At 33.9% G+C, this 18,045-nt stretch overlaps 1 protein-coding gene across 1 annotated transcript in view; it reads left to right on the forward strand.

The window, feature by feature from the left end:
• The first annotated feature begins 86 nt into the window (after positions 1–86).
• Positions 87–18,045, forward strand: part of Znf654 (zinc finger protein 654) — a 78,836-nt gene continuing 60,877 nt past the window's right edge. Inside the window, exon 1 of the mRNA XM_046430536.2 lies at positions 87–364. Coding sequence (XP_046286492.1) covers positions 173–364 — 192 coding nt within the window. The 5' untranslated portion in view covers positions 87–172. The remainder of the gene's footprint in view (positions 365–18,045) is intronic.

Below are 18,045 nucleotides of genomic sequence, written 5' to 3' on the forward strand. Positions count from 1 at the left end.
AATGACAACTGGGGGCGTGGGTGGGCGGAGCCGGAAGTAGAGCCCATCCGAGTGGCCCCTGTCCGGCTGGGGCGGAGGGAAGGGGGAGGGAACTAAAGGAGGAGGAGGTTAGCCGAGGCAGCTACAGCGGCGGCGGCGCAGGGGCTGGTACGCGCTGGGCGGCGAGAGCCTCATGGCGGAGGAAGAGAGCGACCAGGAGGCCGAGCGCCTCGGAGAAGAGCTCGTGGCCATTGTGGAGTCGCCGCCGGGCCCCATAGGGCTTAGAGCTGTGGGCGACGGCAGAGGTGGCGCTGGTGGCAGCAGCTGTGGCGGCGGCGACGGCGTCGGGATCAGCAGTCGGGATTATTGCCGACGCTTCTGTCAGGTGAGGCGCCCGTCGGCCGCCCGGACTTGTCACCCGGGTTCTGGGCCTCTCCACGTCTCGTGGCCTTCTGGTCCACCAAACTGCGCTATGTTCGGTACTCGCTTCTGCAGTCCAGCAAGGAGGGTGAGGGTGACCCCCCCTCCCCCGCCTGTACCTATCAGGCTCTGGGTGGGGGACGGGGAGAAGAGTGACCTGTGGGTTTATGGTTGTTGGGAAAGTGAGAGTTTTGGGGGTGAGAAGAGACTGGGGAGAAGGAGGGTTAGCTGGACGGAAAGCTCTGTTCTGACGTGCCTTCTCTGCCCCAAACAGACCCCTTCCTGCCCGAGGGTCCCGCCTTTCTTGTTTTCTACCCTGTTCCTTCTCACTTCATTGGAACCTCGGGTAACATTTTGTCTTCCCTCTCCGCCCTTTGCCTTCTGTGTATTCCTCTTTTAGGGGGCTAGGAGGCATGTCATTTCTCTTTTGCCTCTCCTGTCACCGCCACCCCTCCCCCTCTGTTGGGGGTCTCCCTGTCATCCCTTCCCTAGATCCCGCTGGGTCAGTCATCCAGTTTGTTTTGGATCTGACCCTCAGTGATTTAGTCCCCCCCTTCCCCCCCCCCCCCTGGGGTGGGGGGCGTTAAGGGAGTGTGATTGTCATCATTCCTTTTCTTACCTCCCTCTCTTGACACACGCACTCTTTACTAATGAACTGCTCATGGAGAAAGTCGTTTTCCTTAAACTATTGCTCTAGTTACATCACCATCACCATCCCCATCGTCCTTTAAATTACGGTGTATTTTGTTTAGCCTATAAAATTCAGTGTCCAAACAGTGACAGTAAATTATTTCCTTTACTCAAGTCGACTGCCATTAGAACTGGATGTAGTTTAGTATTTGACTGTAAAAAAAAAAAAAAAAGAAAAAAAATTATATATATATATATATATATATATATATTTATATATTAGTATTAACCTACTTGTTCACGAGTAAAGTTTGGATAATCTGTAGTCTTACCTTCATACATTCATTATTTAAATGTTTTGTTCTCATTTACAATACTGTTATTTTGCAAACTACTTTGAAAAAAATATTCCTTGTTCATCCTACTCCTTTTAAAATTTATATCTTGGATGCGCAGGGTTCAAATCCTTGCTCCACCACTTCTTAGCTGTTTTGCCTTGTGTAACTTTCTTAACCCCTCTGTGCTTCAGTTTCCTCCTATGTCAATTAGGGATAGTGGTTAAATGAGTAAATATGTAAGGGTTTGGATCAGATAATTTAATCTCTTTCTAGTAATGAGCATGAAATAAAGCTAACAAGTGGACATCATTTTTACTTACATTTGATTTTTATACCCCTCTAAACATTGAAAGAAAAAGGATGAAGTTGGCATATTCAGGTAAGTTTTTAATGCTTGAGTTTAAGTTGTTTAAGTTGTCTTTTTTTTTTGGCCTTTAGTGTAATTGATAATTTGAAGATTGAAATTGTCTCGGTATAAAGGGTGTGTCAAATTTTTTTGGCATTGTTCTGTGTTTAGTGATTTTCTTGAAAATGTATTTTTATTTTGATAATTGACAGTCACTGGATTTAGAAGTTCAGCGTCTTATTTTCAGAGCACTTGTTTTACCTCTAGAAACCATATTAATGGTAGACTTTATCAGCAGGAATTTTAAACTTTTGAAAATTAGTGTACAGTTGATGTTGTTAATGTATTCAGGGGCAAAAAAGTCGCTCCAATTTTTTCTATTTTGCTTTTTATGTCATTAAAAAGCAACTTGGCCTTGTGTGCCTCTGTGTGTGTGTGTGTGTGTGTGTGTGTGTGCGCGCGTGTGCGCGCGCGCACGCGCGCGCATGCACACTAAACGCTGAATATTGAACTTAGGGTCTGAGCTCTACCACTGAGCTACAGCACAGTTTTGCTCATATTATTGTTATTATTTACTTGATCAAATAACCCTTAATTGTTGAAGAATTTGAAACTGTATCAGAGTATTTTGGAGAACTTCTAATTACTCTTATTTTGTTTCTTAAAATCAATTTTAAGAACAAATGAACAAATTTAGCGTGTGAGAAACTGGCAGATCATTGACAGTAAAAATGTTAAGAACACAGTTGACTATTTTATAAAATTCTACTATCTGCTGAATATCCTAGAAGATAAAACTAAGTGGGAAGAACCTAATGGGCTTCTGTTCTGTTAAATTGTGAATGTTATAATGACATACTTTCATATTAACAATTTTTATCTGAAATCAAAGTACTTATTTTATAATACTCTAGATTACCAATAGAGTCTGTTCTTGAATTTCTGTTTTGGTTCTACCTTGCATGTGAGTTTTGTGAAGTTATTTTTTTATATTCAGGCTAGTAGATGGAATAAAAAGAATCACCTGTATTAAGTTGGATTTTGTCTACTGATTAATAAAGTTCTACTTTAGGACTTCTGTTTTATCAGTAAGGAAAACTGGATTATATAACCAAATTTCCTAAATTGTTTCTTTTTGAAGATGTGGATTTCTACTATTTACTGAGAGTAATATTAAATAATATGTATTCATTAGAAAATGACTTAATCACGGGTAATCTTTAAAATGGATAACATGCACTTGGTAGGTGTCAGTTAACTCAATATATGAAATATCCTCACAGCCCCATGGTATTGAGAAGAAAAGCTCCAATTTATCTTTCTCCTTTTAGAGGGAAATATGAATCAAAATGCTTGGCAGTTAGTTTTGTGGGTGAAGGGAGAGAGGAAGGAACATTTCTTTTGAAGAGAGGTCCTATGTTTGTCATCGTAATGAGAATTCAAACAGAAGATATCTGTAACTTTGAACTAACTGCCCTATCACATACTCCCTTTTGCCTTTATGAGTAGATTCTAAACAAATGTTTACATAAAATAGGCTCTTAACTAATACTTAATTTGCTTTGATGATGAAAGGTAATGGAAAGTAACTTTTTTTTTTTAAAGACAATTAACTCTTAGTCTTTAGTTGAAATTTAGGCTTGAACAAGTTAACTTGTGTAGGTTCCAGGGGGTGGGCAAGATGGGATTTGGACCTAGTCATTAGTATATACTGAAAAGCAGATTAAAATTACAGATAATCTTCAAGTAATTATAAAGTGAAAAAAATTATTTTTGGCAGGTTGGTACAAAGGGAAGAAAAAGATGTTCCTGCAAGTACTCAAGGAATCATGGATAAAAAGTTTAAAAAGTATTGTTTCATTATGCCATAATGGGAAAAAAATATTTAAAGAAACAGATCATTATTGTTTCTCTGACTTGTTAGGTTCTATGAACATTTCCTGAATTCCTGAAGGTTATAATAATTAAACTTATTTTGTTACCAGATATATTGAAAAATTGTAAACTAAAGAAGTTAAGGTACTTTCTTCTTAGGTGGCAGAATGAATACAGTGAATAATAAATATTTCTGGAAACACATTTAAATGTTAATTAAAGTGGACCTTAAATTTATTTTGTACTACAGTTGTCTTATTAGGCATCCCATGAGGATGTCATGAGTATAAAATGAGTCAGTGTACATAAAGTGCTAAGTACAATACTTAGTACATAAATAGGCTTAAATAGAAGCTATTAATATTTCTGTCATGTGAAATCAACTGAGAGTTTAAAAGGGGCATTAGAGATAATCTAATATGAAGGTAGTTTATAGTTTGTATCCTACAATACACTTAAGAGAAAATTTAGAAATGTTACAATTCTTAAATTCTGTTCTATTTCTGTTTGTAACCAGATGCTCCTGGTGAAACCAATGATTTGCAGAACAACTACATTTTCTCTATGTTAGAAATTTTGCATCTTGGGGGGTGGGCATTTGAATGGTTGTCTACCTACCTACCTACCTACCTACCTACCTACCTGTCTATCTTTGGGTACTGGTGGTTGAACCCTGGAGGTGCTTTACCATTGAGCTACATCCCCAGCCCTTTCTATTTTTTATTTTGAGATAGGGTCTTGCTAAGCTGCTGAGGTTGGCTTTTAATTTGCTATTCTCCTGCCTCAGCCTCCCAAGTTGCTGAGATTACAGATGTGCACCACTACATATGGTGAACCTTGAAATATTTTTGATTGTCATTATTGGCAGCAAGTAAGTAGAGGTCAGAGAATGTCCTATAATGCACAGAAGAGTCCCACCCAACAAATAATAATTTGGTCTAAAATATTAATAATGCTTATGTGGAGAAATTCTGCTATACTTTTATTTTGAGACGCTTAGTGGATATTTTATATGTTTAATGCTCCATGTGGCAAAGGGTAATTAATGATTCTTTAAAAAAATTTTGATGAACCCTTGTAGGCACTGTAACACATACTTAACAGAAAAAATTTTATTATTTCTATAAAATAACTTGTATGTCTCTGTAGAGATATTAGTTGGGGGGAAAAACCTCTTAGTTTTTGTATAGAATTTACATAATACTTCTAGTTGGGAAGTAGTTCTTAAGTTGTACAATAAGTTTTTACCAATTTTTGCTATTAATTGAAATTATCTTTTAATGTATCTTTAGTTTTACCCATATACATTATTTAAAAAATACTAGGCCAAATATCAGGACTTGCATTTTTCTGCTAATAAAAATCTGACTTAAGTAGCTTAAACAAGGTAGGCATTTATTTCTTATGTAAAAAGTCTTACATAGAAAGTAGAGGGATGGTATAGTAGTCTTATCATTATTGTATTGTCATTTACACATATCAGTCATCCTTGCCTTCCTAGCCTGAGTTTGTCTCTTGACCCCAAATTTTTGCTGAAATTCAGGCCATCACATATGACTTCCAAGTGGTAGGAATAGGCATCTCTGTGGAATAAACAAAAAAATCATTTGCCTCAAATCCTACTTATTGATTTCTTCCAGGTTGTTTAACTATTCCCATCTGAAAAAAATGATAGGAAATTTTTTGTTCAAATTTTTGTGTTTTCCTGATCAGTCCATGTATATGATTTTGCTAGTAGGGAAGAAAGAAAATAAGAATAGGAATTATAGATGTAGCTAACTTTTCATGGTGGGAAGGGTCATAGCTTCCAAAAACTAGCAGTCATGCTCTCTTTCCTTCTCTACTTCTTACTTTTCAAAGGCAATCCTTATAATTCTTAGTTCTTTTAGTATTTACCTCCATGTTTATAAATATTTTTCTTTATTTAAAAAGGAGGGATTTAACCCAGAGGCACTTTACTATTGACCTACATTCCCAGTCTTTTCAATTTTTTTATTTTTAGACAGGGTCTCAATTAAGTTGCTGAGGCCTCTCCAAGTTATTGAGGCTGGCCTTCAACTTAGGATCCTCCCTGTCTCAGCTTCCTAAGTGGCTGGGATTACATGTGTGCCCCACCACACCTGACTGTTTTTTCTTTAATTGTGCATTTGATCAGTAAACTTAATTGAGGAAGGTAGGGACTACATGACCATTTTGATTTTCAGAATATTCAGTGTGTACACTTTGATTTTATCCTGTTTTCTCCATACTTCCTTTCTTTCAAACTTCCCTCTGCACTTCATTTCTTTCTCTCCAGAAAATTAGTTTTCAGCCTCCCTAGAGAATTAGGAGGTAGTTTCCATTGTTTTGCTATGAAGGGAATCTTGGGAACATTTTAAATTGATCTCTCTCTCTTTCATTTTGCTTTTATTTCCATTTTTAGAGGTATGTGGTGCCTCAAATTCCTGAGATTTTCTGGGGTTCTGAGGCTCTTGAGGCACAAATCAATTCCTAAATTCTCTCCACTCATGGAATGGGTTTCAGTTTCTTAGGTCTGTTTAGCCAGTTACCACCCATCCATCTAATTTTTAGCTACCCAAATATAGTCATCTCCTTTTTCATTCCTTTTGTCCTTGTGGATTTAGGTCTTTTAAAACAAAAATATTTTACTGTTATTTTAGTGGAGTTTGCAAGTGGGAACAGAAGTAAATGTGTGTTCAATCTGCCATACTTAACTAGAAGTCTCAAATTAGTTTTCTAGCTCAGTAAAGAGTAATAGACACGAAAGATGATGAAAAGAAAAATATTAAAAGTAACTACAGTGATTTATTACTTTTGCAAGAGTGTTCTTGACCTGTTCTGTATTCAGAGCTAGAAATAATTTCATTGCATCCATTTACTTTATGTATTCCTTTGGCAGAGTTAATTTATTTTTATTTCTAAATTGCAAAGTAAAATTTTTAGCTTTTTTTTTTAAAGTGCTTTTTAAAAAATTGTTTTTAAAATTTGGCACATTTGGATACTTCCAGTTCATAAAAGGTGAATTTCATGGAAAACCATTAACTTTTTTATTAGGAAAAAAATTTAAATGAACCTTAGGTCATGATGAGTATATTTGGGGAACTAAGTATTATTGTTTTTTAGTGCTTTTCAGGTTGAATTCTAACTGTTCACAATGATATTATTTATAATAACAAATCATTGAAAAAAAATAATCTCAATGAGAAATGGTAGAAGAGCTTTACATATAATGGAATTCTGTGTTCCCCACCCCCAAAGACAAATAATATTTTTTCATATGGGAAATTTTTTATACAGTTTGAATGTCCTTTATCTGAAATGCTTGTTACCAAAAGTATTTTGGATTTTATAATTTTTTAGATTTTGGAATATTTGCATGTACATAATAAGATATCTTGGGGGGACCCAACACCCAATATAAACTTCATTCGTGTTTTATATATACTTCATATATGTAGACTGAAGGTAATTTTATTTGATATTTTTGGTGCATCTTGCATTTTTGATTTTGATCTGTCACCTGAGGTCAGATGTTGAATTTTGACTTGTGGTACCATTTGGCACTTAGAAAGTTTTAGGTTTTGGAGCACTGGATTTTGAATTTTTGATTTAAGGATGTTCAACCTCTAGTTTGATTGAATGTCATTTTAATTTCTGCAAAGACAGGACACAGATGATTTAAGTTTTGTTAATAAAAAAGACTGAAAAACATTATGCCTAATTGTTAGCAGTGGGTGACTTCTTAATGGTACATTTATTACTGAATTTTATTTTTCTTGCTTTTAAAATTTTTTTCTTTGTGGTCCTGGGGATTGAATCCAGGGACCTGTATATCAACTGCTTTACTACTGAGCTACATCCCTAGATCATTATTCTTCTTATACCATATATTTTCTTATACCTGTTTATTTCTTTAGATTTTTTTGATTAAACCTACTTCTGTTATAATCAAAGGAAAAATAAGGTATAAAAATAATATTTTTTTCTTTTCCTGCTTCACAGATTATTTTCTACATTTCAGTTATTTTGAGTATGATGAAATTTTGTCATTTCCCCCAAATATGTGAACTGCCTTTTTTTTTTAAATTAAAGAATTGGTTAAGTGAACTTAATAAATGTCATTCTAGGTTGACTAATTAGATCCTAAACGTAAATAACTTATTTATACAAAAACTTGCATTAGATATATATCTACCATTCTAAATAACTATTCATTGCATTTCTTAAAAAAATCTGTCCCAGGCCAAGGGTGGGGGTACATGCCTGTATTCTCAGCCCTTTGGGAGACTAAGGCAAGAGGATCAAGATAGAGGCCAGCTTCAGCAGCTTAGCGAGACCCTATCTCAAAATAAAAAAATAGAACTGGGGAGGTAGCACAAGGGTAGGGTGCCCCTGGATTTAAAACCTGGTACTAAAAAACAAAACAAAAAACTCAAAACAAAACAAAACAAAACCACTCAGGCTAAGGGTGTAGCTCTGTGGTAAAGTGCTTGCCTAGTATGTACATATAAGGCCCTATCCCCAGTTTTAATTTTGTAGATAAAATGGTAGAAGAAAATATTTTAAGTGGAGTTTGTTACTTTTAAGATTTTTAATGATACCATCATTTTGTGGTTCTGCCAAAAAGAAGTAAGGCACCAGTTGTACTGTTAATGTTGGCACTGATTTTTTTTTTCCCTGCCAAAATGTGCTAAACTATACCTTAAGAGTTACAAACAAGAAAGAACTTTAAATTCAAGAAATTTATGATAAAATATGTGTCTGGTGAAGTATTTGAAAGAATTTGATCATAAAAATCTGTTTGATTGAATGCCATTTTAATGTATATTAATATGTATTCGCCAGGATTTTAGGGCTAGTGAAGGTAGCAACCTAAATATGAAAGGAGAGTGATTTGTGTTCCTATTCCTAAAGTCTAGCACATTAAGACTCTATACCTTCAACTCTCAAAAGCAGCAGTGAATATGAAAATAACCCAAACTCTTTATCTGAGCAGTAATAAAATCATTGATGTGAGGGTTGAGGCTTGTCACTTTATATAAGACTTTGGGGATACATAGTAGATATGCTAATGTGGATACTTGGACAAGTTGAGCTCTGCTGAGATTCTTTGGTTTAGTTTGAACATGTTGAATTTAAAGTACTTTTGCTTTGAACAAGGAGATTTTAAAGATAGTTGGACTTACAGAAATTACAGCTCATAAGGGAGGTTTGAGCTGTATGATTGTTATCTGAAGCCAGATGTGTGAATGCACTCACAAGGGACAAAAACAATCAAGTAGGGAAATAAGAGGAATTAATACTGAAGCTTGAGGAACTCCAAAATTAAATGGCCTAGTAGGAGTGGATGAGGCTTCAAATGAAGTTTGAGAAGGATTGAAAAGATTAGAGAAAAGTAGGGAACTATAGTTTCACTGAAGGCAAGGTGAGACAATGTATCAGGATAGAGTGAGTGGTAACCTGCATCAGAAGCTGTTGAGATTCAGTTATATTAACATGGAATCTTTCGCAGCTCCAAGAAAGGACTTCGTGGTAGGTTCAGGAGTCATGCTGGAGTAGTTTGAGGAATGGGAGATGAAGAAATAGAGGCAGTATATATAGATAATGTGTAAAGGAGAAGGAAGGATATGGGTAGTAATGAGAAGGATTGTGGATTGAATGGAAGAAATTTAAACTAAATAAATTGGGTTCGTTTAACACCTTTAGAATGAGCCATTTGAAAGGAGGAGAAGAAAGAAGTGATAATAATAGAGAATTCCTGAAAGGAAGGAAGTGCAAGTTTCAAAACATACCTGGAGGGATTGCTTTTACATGAGCTTTACAGAAAATAGTTCATCCTTTAAGAGTGCATTAGGTGGTTGGAGATTAAAGAGAATGGAGGTCTAAGATGATAACTTCTTTGAGAAGCAGATTGAACTGACCTCAGCACTATTAGAGTTTGGTAATTATGATTGTAGAGTGACCACTAGTTTGTACCTTTGTTTATCAGTGCTTACTAGGTGAAGACATGGAGAACATGACTCATTCATTCAGGGTTGAGTGATACGCTGCAATTAATTGGTTAATTAACTTTGAGGAAAAAAAGAGAATAATTTTCTGGCCCCATTGTGGCCAAACAGCACAGAGAAGTGAAAGGAGAAAAGACAGAAGGAAAAGTCGTTATATGAGTAGATATTAGCAGACAGGTCAAAGCACTGATGTGTGTAATGTGAAAATATGTATTTATGTATGTATTTATGTATGTACTATCCCAAAAATATGTGTAGTCAGTTTATTAACATATTTCTACAATTAGAATTAAATGACATTACCAGTATTTTTGCTACTCTAAAGTTTCAGTGTTCTAAATTCTTACTACTCACTACTGATAATTGTCTGAGACGATTTTCTGTTTTTAAAATAGAATACTATAGACTTGGTAATTTAAAAAGGAAAGAAACATTTCTGTCAGTTCTGGAGGCTAGGAGTCCAGTATTGATGGGCTGCTTTTGGTGTGGGCCTTCTTGCTGAGGTAAAACAAGATGGAAAGCGTCACATCGCAAGAGCAATGATGGGTGTATCCTTATGTTTTTCTCTTTTTATAAAAGCTCCTAATTCCATAATGATTGTCTTATCCTTGTGATCTTATACTTCCCAAAAGCACTGTCTCCAAATACCATCAATACATGGGTTTGGGGATTAAGTTTTCAACATATGAAATTGTGGGGGAAATATTCAAACTATAGCACTGATGATTGATGTGTGTATATTATGTTTTTAATATCTGGAAATTACATTGGGATGTTTTATATATATACAAACATAAAACTATAACTCATAGTTTCAGTGTTTTCTATGCCTTGGAAAGTATGAAAAGTACTTAGCCTTTTTTTTTTTTTAATCTCATTTAATCTGCCACATACCCATATGGAATATGACATTATTCTCACTTTACAGATAAAAAACTAAGATAAGAAATTAAGTGGCTTGACTAAGTCATGTAGCTAGTATGTGATAATCAGACTGGAACCTGGCCAGTCTGCCAAGAGTCAGCCTGTGCACTTCCCTAGTACAATACACATATACATTGTATTATACCTGGGAATATCTACTTGGTACGTATTATAGTATCTGTGCATATCTATTTGATACTGTAGCATATTAATATTGATTGAGCTGAAGTAGTGGAATGGATATTGGTTAAACAGTAAAAAAGACCCATAGCAGCAAAAACTGAAGATGTTCATGAACATGAAAGAAAGATTAAAAAAAAAATTAAGATATTAGAAGTTTCTGGCAGGAAGTGATTCTCAGTTCTTTGAATATTCCTCCTTAATCCATTTAAATGGGAAATGCTTAGAAGCAGTGACTTACTATAGCAGTTATTCTCTGATTAAAGCTCTGATTACAAACAGTAGAAGTTATTTGTGTTTTGAATGCAGGAGGGTATGGGATACGTTTTAAATGTTTATAAATGATTAAATTTTTACTTTCCCATATTTTAGATTTAACATTGAGTAATCCTACAAAATCAAAATGGATATACATTTTTGGATTTTATTTAATTTGTTCTATTACCATCCTTTGAAAAACTTCCCAGAGCTCTCCCAGATTATAAAATTAGTAAAGTTTAAAATTTGTATATTCCATGCTCATGAAGGTGTGGTAAAAAATGCTTATCTCATTATCAGTTGGGGGAGTAAAAAAAAAATCACAACCTTTTGTGCTACAGTTCATCACAGTATATTAGAAATCTAAATAATAATTTATACCTTTTGACATAATCATTCTTATCAAACTATATATTATATATTATGTTATATTAATGTGTATTTTCTTATAGAACTTTATATTAGAAAATATAAATTTGGAAATAAAGCTTTTCATTATAAGATTAATTATAATTAATGAAATAATGAGTTAAAAATGGGAAAGCAACCAGAATCTTTAAAATAATTGAGTATATTTTTAACTTCCAAAAACTAAAATATTATTCAGCCATAAAACTGTTTTTAGTAACTGTGTGATGATCTAGAAAAATATAATGGTAACTACAAAGAACTAGAGTAAAAATTTGTTTGTAATAGGAATTCTATAATTTGACTACGGTTCAATCCATTCCCAGCATAGTCACATCCCAAATTTAGAGGAAAAGTGTTTTGAAGGAAAATCAGATGAATTATTTCATTAGAACAGGATTTCTTGATGATAATCCATAAGAGCCATTTGCATACTTCAGGAAGTCTTGAACCTTCTCAAATTACTTGTAAAAACTTAATTTCCATTTTTCTTTTGTGAGCTAGTCCAAGATTTTTTATGATTCTCTTAATTTTAAAATTTGCCATACAAACAAATAAGGCAACAACAATCCAGACACACTAAAAGTTGTAAACCTTTGCTGTAATCCATAGGCTAGTAGCGCTGCCTATTTTTGCAAGTAAGCTTCATTGGAATTTGCCCATTCATTTCTATATTTTTCAGTGACTGCTTTCATGATATAGCTGGATTGAGTAATTGGGGTGAAGGATGTATGACCCATAAGCTATTTTCTGGTTCTTTAAGAAAAAAATATGTCAATTCCTGTCCTAGATTCTCATTTATTCTTTGCAACCATTTTATAAGTACTATTTTTATCTTCATTTTATGAATGATGCAGCTGAGACTCAGGTTAAGTACCTACTCCCAAAACATGTAGCTAGGAAAGGGAAATATGTCAAGGTGCTATTTAATTTATTTGATTTTCTACATGTTATGCTGTGTTTATATAGAGTATATATGCAATTTTTGTTTCCCACAATGGCAGATGATTTGAAGCCCTGGGGTGAGGGTCCAGCAATTTATGTTTTACACAAGCCTTCCAGGTTCTGATACTAATTCTAATGCATACTAAAGTTTAAGATCCACTGAACTAGAACATAGAAATTTTTGGTAGGTATTAGATTGGGGAAAAAGTATTGGTCTGGATCTTGGCTTAGGGTTTTAAATTTTGTAGAGCAAAGCAGTGTCATCATTAATTAATCTTAAAATGTTTTAAGATAGACTAGAGGAGTTAAAGAATGAACTACCTACACAAAGAAAGGAAACTTTATTAATTATTTAGAAAAGGAGTGACTAAGGGCCTGGGTGAATGATTGCAGTGAAAATGGAGTGGCAGGAATGGTTTCAAGAAATACAGTGGAAATAAAGAATTTAGCTGAATCTTGTTAATTGTAAAAACAATACAAAAGAATTCTATGAAATTCTAAGATTTCTATTAAATTGCATTGAGTTTTTTATCTGAATATCGGCATATGGTAGTAATATTAGCAATAAATAGTAGATGGTAGAGGGAACAATTAAGACATCTAAATTAACACTATGATTTTCATTCTATTGGATTAGAAAAGTTAGTAAGTTTCTTAAAAAAAGAAAGGCATAACAGAATTTGTTAATCATTAGCCATAATGTACATTAATTAATCTTGAGGATGTCTTTCCCATTTAGAACAATTAATTTTAAGGTAACTGATAATTAAGTTTATTGAAATATAAAACTTAAATGGACTTTGAATAGAGGCTGCTTTTCTGTTTTAGTTAATTTAGGTATGATTTTTTTTGTTTTGTTTTTTTGTTCCTTCAGTGCTGGGGATTAAATCCAGGGCCCCTTGTATGTTTAGTATGTGCTCTACTAATGAGCCACATCTCTTCCTCATGATAGTTTTTAAGTTTAAAGTTTTCTTTTAAGTTGTAATTTGGGGATGTAAGCAGCTTTGGTACAGGGGACTAAATGTATCATATTTAGTCAATTGAAAGGCAGTATATCAAATTTGATTGAGTGAATGTCTCCTATTTTACAAGAAGAAAATCTAGAGTCCAAAGATTAAAATCTCAAATTCCTTCCTTTCTAGAATGTTGCCTCATCTAAACCAAAGGGTCTCTTGTGTGCCTCTGTAGTTTAGAGGTGGGGATTTTTCAAGCTGTAGCTTAGGTTGTCTTCCTTTGCTTTGAGTGGCTTCCTTCACCTCACTAAAGGATAATTATTTAAATGCCAATCTTTTTGTTTTTTAAGAGTTCAGAAGGTCAGTAGGTGAAATATTTATTATTGAATGCAGTCCAATACTCATTAAATCTAGAAACACTAGTAATTCCCTGAATTTAGTATATATTACAGTTGACTCTCATTACTTTTGCCAGTATGATTTAATGATATTGGAGGGAAGAAGGAGAATACCCTGGAAATAGGGTAACTAGTCAGTTTTTCTCTTCAACCTCAGCATGGTGCCAATCTTTTGTACCACCTTCCAGACATCGTAACTTGTACCTTAATTTTACCAGTAAAACTCAAGCGGTTGCTTTATGCCACTGTGTATTTATCATATTTTGGGAGAGTCAAGAGCTCTTATATTCAAACATTTCTTTGTTCCTGAAAGTTGTATCTAAATTTGTGGTTTTGCAAAGTTTGAAAATTTCCATGAATGGTACTAGATCTTAATTGATATGTATTGCTTTTGATTTCCTTCATTTTAAAAGCTTTGTTTCTTTTGTGTTGTCCTTGTGCTCCAGTGCTGAAATAAGTGTGGAATCTGCATAATGGCACAGCTTCTACTGTGCCTCCAGAGTGTATAATGTATAGGAGTGTATATAGTGTATGTAGTAGTATATATCACTTCCTTGTAATGTGTAAGGCTCCGCACAGCATTGTTCTGCATTCTCCCCTGCCCCAGTGTTCTGTCCTTGTTTGCTTCTTTATCTGTTTGTGCCAAGACATATTTAGTCCTGTTATATGAGCTGTTGCCATTCCCCCTGAAATTGAACAAAATCATAAAAGTGCTCTTTTTATGTCTCATATTTGGATTTTTTGGGTAATAACTATCAACAGTTACCTGTTATTGTTTCTGAAGTTTATGCTTTTTAGAGCCCAGTGAAGATAATATCTGGTCTTTTTTTTTCCTTAGTCCTTTTTAAAAACTATGCTTTTAATTGCTCTAGGTCTTTCATAATTTGTTAAACTTTATTGGCAGTGTAAACATTTCTTTTTATCACATTGCTTTCAGCAGTAGTAGGATATGTCATGTCATTTTAGATAAACATAGCTGCTTTTTATTTTTGTTTACATTTTTGGCTATTCTTAAGTCTGGCTGGCCTCTTTCTTTTCCTTTCTCTTTTCTTTTTGCTCTTTCAGTCTCTTACAGTATCTTCCATAATACAGAGATGAAAGTCCAGGAGTCCTCAATTCATCCAAAAGCTTTCAGTATCAAAAACTTTTGCCCACTGTCATCTTCCTTACTTTAGAAAATCTTGGTAGCCCAAACATTAAACCTAGGACTGACCTCTTTGTTTCTCTTTAACATTTGCCTTTCCTGTTCACTCCTGAGACCTAACTTTCTGGTGCACTTTCCTTTATAGTACCTTGCTGTATGATGTTGCCATTTGCAATAATTGTTAACAAGAAATGTACCTGAAATGGTTCAGTATTTTAAGATAATCTCCCTCCCTTTAAAATTTTTTTGTAGTTGTAGATGGACAGAATGCCTTTATTTTATTTGTTAATTGAACCCAATGCCTCACACATGCTAGGCAAGCTCTTTGCAACTGAGCTACAGCCCCAGCCCTCTCCCTTCTTTTTTACTTCTCAAAGCTGTTCAGATTTTATGTTACCTTGTATGGTAGTCTCAGTTTTCAAGGTGCAGTTTTTTTGCTTTCTCTTATTATCATTTTTTCCATCTGTCATTAAAAGAGCATTTACCACACTTAGATTTCTGGTCTGGTTCAATCTTGATATTTCCATCCTACAATTAACTTCTGTCTCTCAGTTAGGTACCATCGGAACCAATTATTCTTCCTTTCTTATAAGTAACAACTATAATGTTTCTTTTCCTCCCTGTTCCATTTTTAACACGAGTTAGTTTGGTATATAACTCATTTTTCTCTTTTGGTATCTTTCTAATGTAGCTTTTGAGCGAACTCATATTCCTAAGGAAATTCCTACCTTTCCCCACCTTAATCTTATTTTTCTTTATTTTTTCTGTTATTTTAATGTAAGTATATCTCAGATTTAGTTCATCTTGAGACTGAGCAAACCTGGTACTTAGTGTTTGTTCACCTGTCATTTTAATTCGATCATCCCTTTCTCCTTATGTATGTATTCTTAGATTTCCTTATTCATGTACCAATTATAATGTTTATGAAGAAAACATTAACTACTATATACTCTCCCCTCTATTTTCAAAACCAATTGGAATTCACATAATTGACAGGGGTCAAAGTTTATTTAAAGCCTTTAAAATGATGTATTCATAAGAGGAAAGTCAAATTTTCAAACAGATTCCCAGGCTACCATGTGTAGGTCTTAAGCTGCCTCACATGCAGCGAATGCAGAAAACTCAAGAAAAAGACAAATAAAACCTGTACATTAACCTTGTCCTGGAGCTAGTGGGTTTTCACTAGTATTGTTGACTTTGTTTTACTTATATGATCATAGTAAGAGAATTTTAGGGGAGGATGAAATTTGTTCTCACAGTGATAACTTTTGAGAAAGTACTAAGTTCTTATTTTATATGAATGTGAGAGTGTAGAGAAAAAAAGAGAAGTAGTTTCCTAAATATCCAGAATTTAGGAAGAGGATAAAAAAAAGAAGAATTGAGATAGAGGAGAAGAATACTTAATGGGTTTTTGTGGTTTACCGGTCCCTTCTCATCTCTCTTTCACTTACCAGTATAGGAATTCTGCTTTCTAATTCTTTGCCTTGGCTTATAGATGAAGTTGATGGGCACAATAAGAAGGAAAAGTTATGTACTTAATGTTTTATGGGAAATCATTGTCCCTCATTTTATTCATGAAGTATACAAAAACTTCCCATTGTGAGAATAATATAAAAATACACTGCTTCTGGGATAGAGATACCTTTTCTTTATTGAAATAACACGGATGAAAAATAAATGAAAAATGCTATATATTGTTCAAGTACAGACTGGCAAAACTATAGCTTAGCAGAATATTGGAAAAACAGAAGTCACAATTAGTTTTAAATACTAATACTAAATATCTTTGTTCAAAGTCTTATTTACAGTGTGTTTAATGGCAGTCTGCTGTAAAGCCAAGGTTGATTTTTAATGTGGAGGTAATTCTTTATAGCATATAATTGTACTGTATTTTTTTCATGACTTACCAGAAACCATTTATTTTGTTTATGTATTGAATTTTAGGTGGATATTGTGCCAGTAAAAACTACTTCATAGGCTGAATTATTTTATTAAGTGAACTTGTATTTAATATGGTAATGCTAAATCTAGAATTCTTGTATTAGCAAGTATAATACCCTTTGTTTTAAACTTTTATGTATATTTGATTGATTTCTGTGCTAAACTAATTTAGTAGGATTTTGATATATATTTTCTTTCCTCTTGGATGGAATGAGTTCCTTTGGTATGACTTTATTGAATTTTGTTCTTTCCTGTATGTGTTCATTATCTTCTGTTAAATCAATGAATATGAATGCTTTGGGTAGAAAAATATAACTACTTCATTTTAAAAATATGTTTTCTCACAAGGTGAATGATTTTCAAGTTAGGGACTAACCGTGGCTAAAAGAATTAAAGACCAAAATATGTAAGTAAATCTGGTATGAGTTTCAAAATAAGTGTAAATCTCTCAGGTAAATGACAACTTAGTATACTGTGGGGAACAAGGAACATTTTGTATAAAATTATAGTAGTGTTTGAAGAAAGAGAAAACTGAAGAGATGTCATAAATCTAGATATGGGTAAATACTCTGCTTTTTTAAAAGGTGGTTTTGGGAATGACAAAGACTATTAAAAGTAGTATAACATGCAGTAGAATACTGAAGTTTATTAAATAAAAGGAAGTCAGTACTTAGAAAAGGGTTTTTTTATCGCTGGTCATTTCAGGATCATTAAATCAGATCATTGAAAGTTTTTATTTCTACTTCTTAAAAAATAGGATTACTGGGCTGGGGATGTGGCTCAAGCGGTAGCGTGCTCGCCTGGCATGCTGCAGCCCGGGTTCGATCCTCAGCACCACATACAAACAAAGATGTTGTGTGCGCCGAAAACTAAAAAAAAAAAAAAAAAAAAATATATATATATATATATTAAAATTCTCTCTCTCTCTCCTCTCTCTTTAAAAAAAAATAGGATTACTGGTAAAAGATATAGGAGATGTGACAGCCTTGGGATATATAGATTTCATCAGTTTTTTTTTTTACAAAAGTTTTTCAGGACATTCTTATGGAAAGATGGAGATATGAGGAGGTGGATTAGTGTTAGTAATTGACCACTCTTGCTAAAAACCATATTTGTTAATTATCCTTAATATATACTGAAGGATCTGAATTTGGCTCTATTATGTGTGAATTATTTTTTTATATACAACCTTGATGTGACAAGATAATAAAAATATCCTTTTCAGAGTTTGTGTGACTGGCAACACAAACTAGGAGTAAAAGCTAATGTATTAGCTAGATATGTAGGTAGGACTGAAG

Source organism: Marmota monax, unplaced genomic scaffold (genome assembly GCF_021218885.2).
Source record: "Marmota monax isolate L192 unplaced genomic scaffold, Marmota_monax_Labrador192_F-V1.1 WCK01_AAM20220418_F8-fsc00016, whole genome shotgun sequence".
Taxonomy (NCBI): domain Eukaryota; kingdom Metazoa; phylum Chordata; class Mammalia; order Rodentia; family Sciuridae; genus Marmota; species Marmota monax.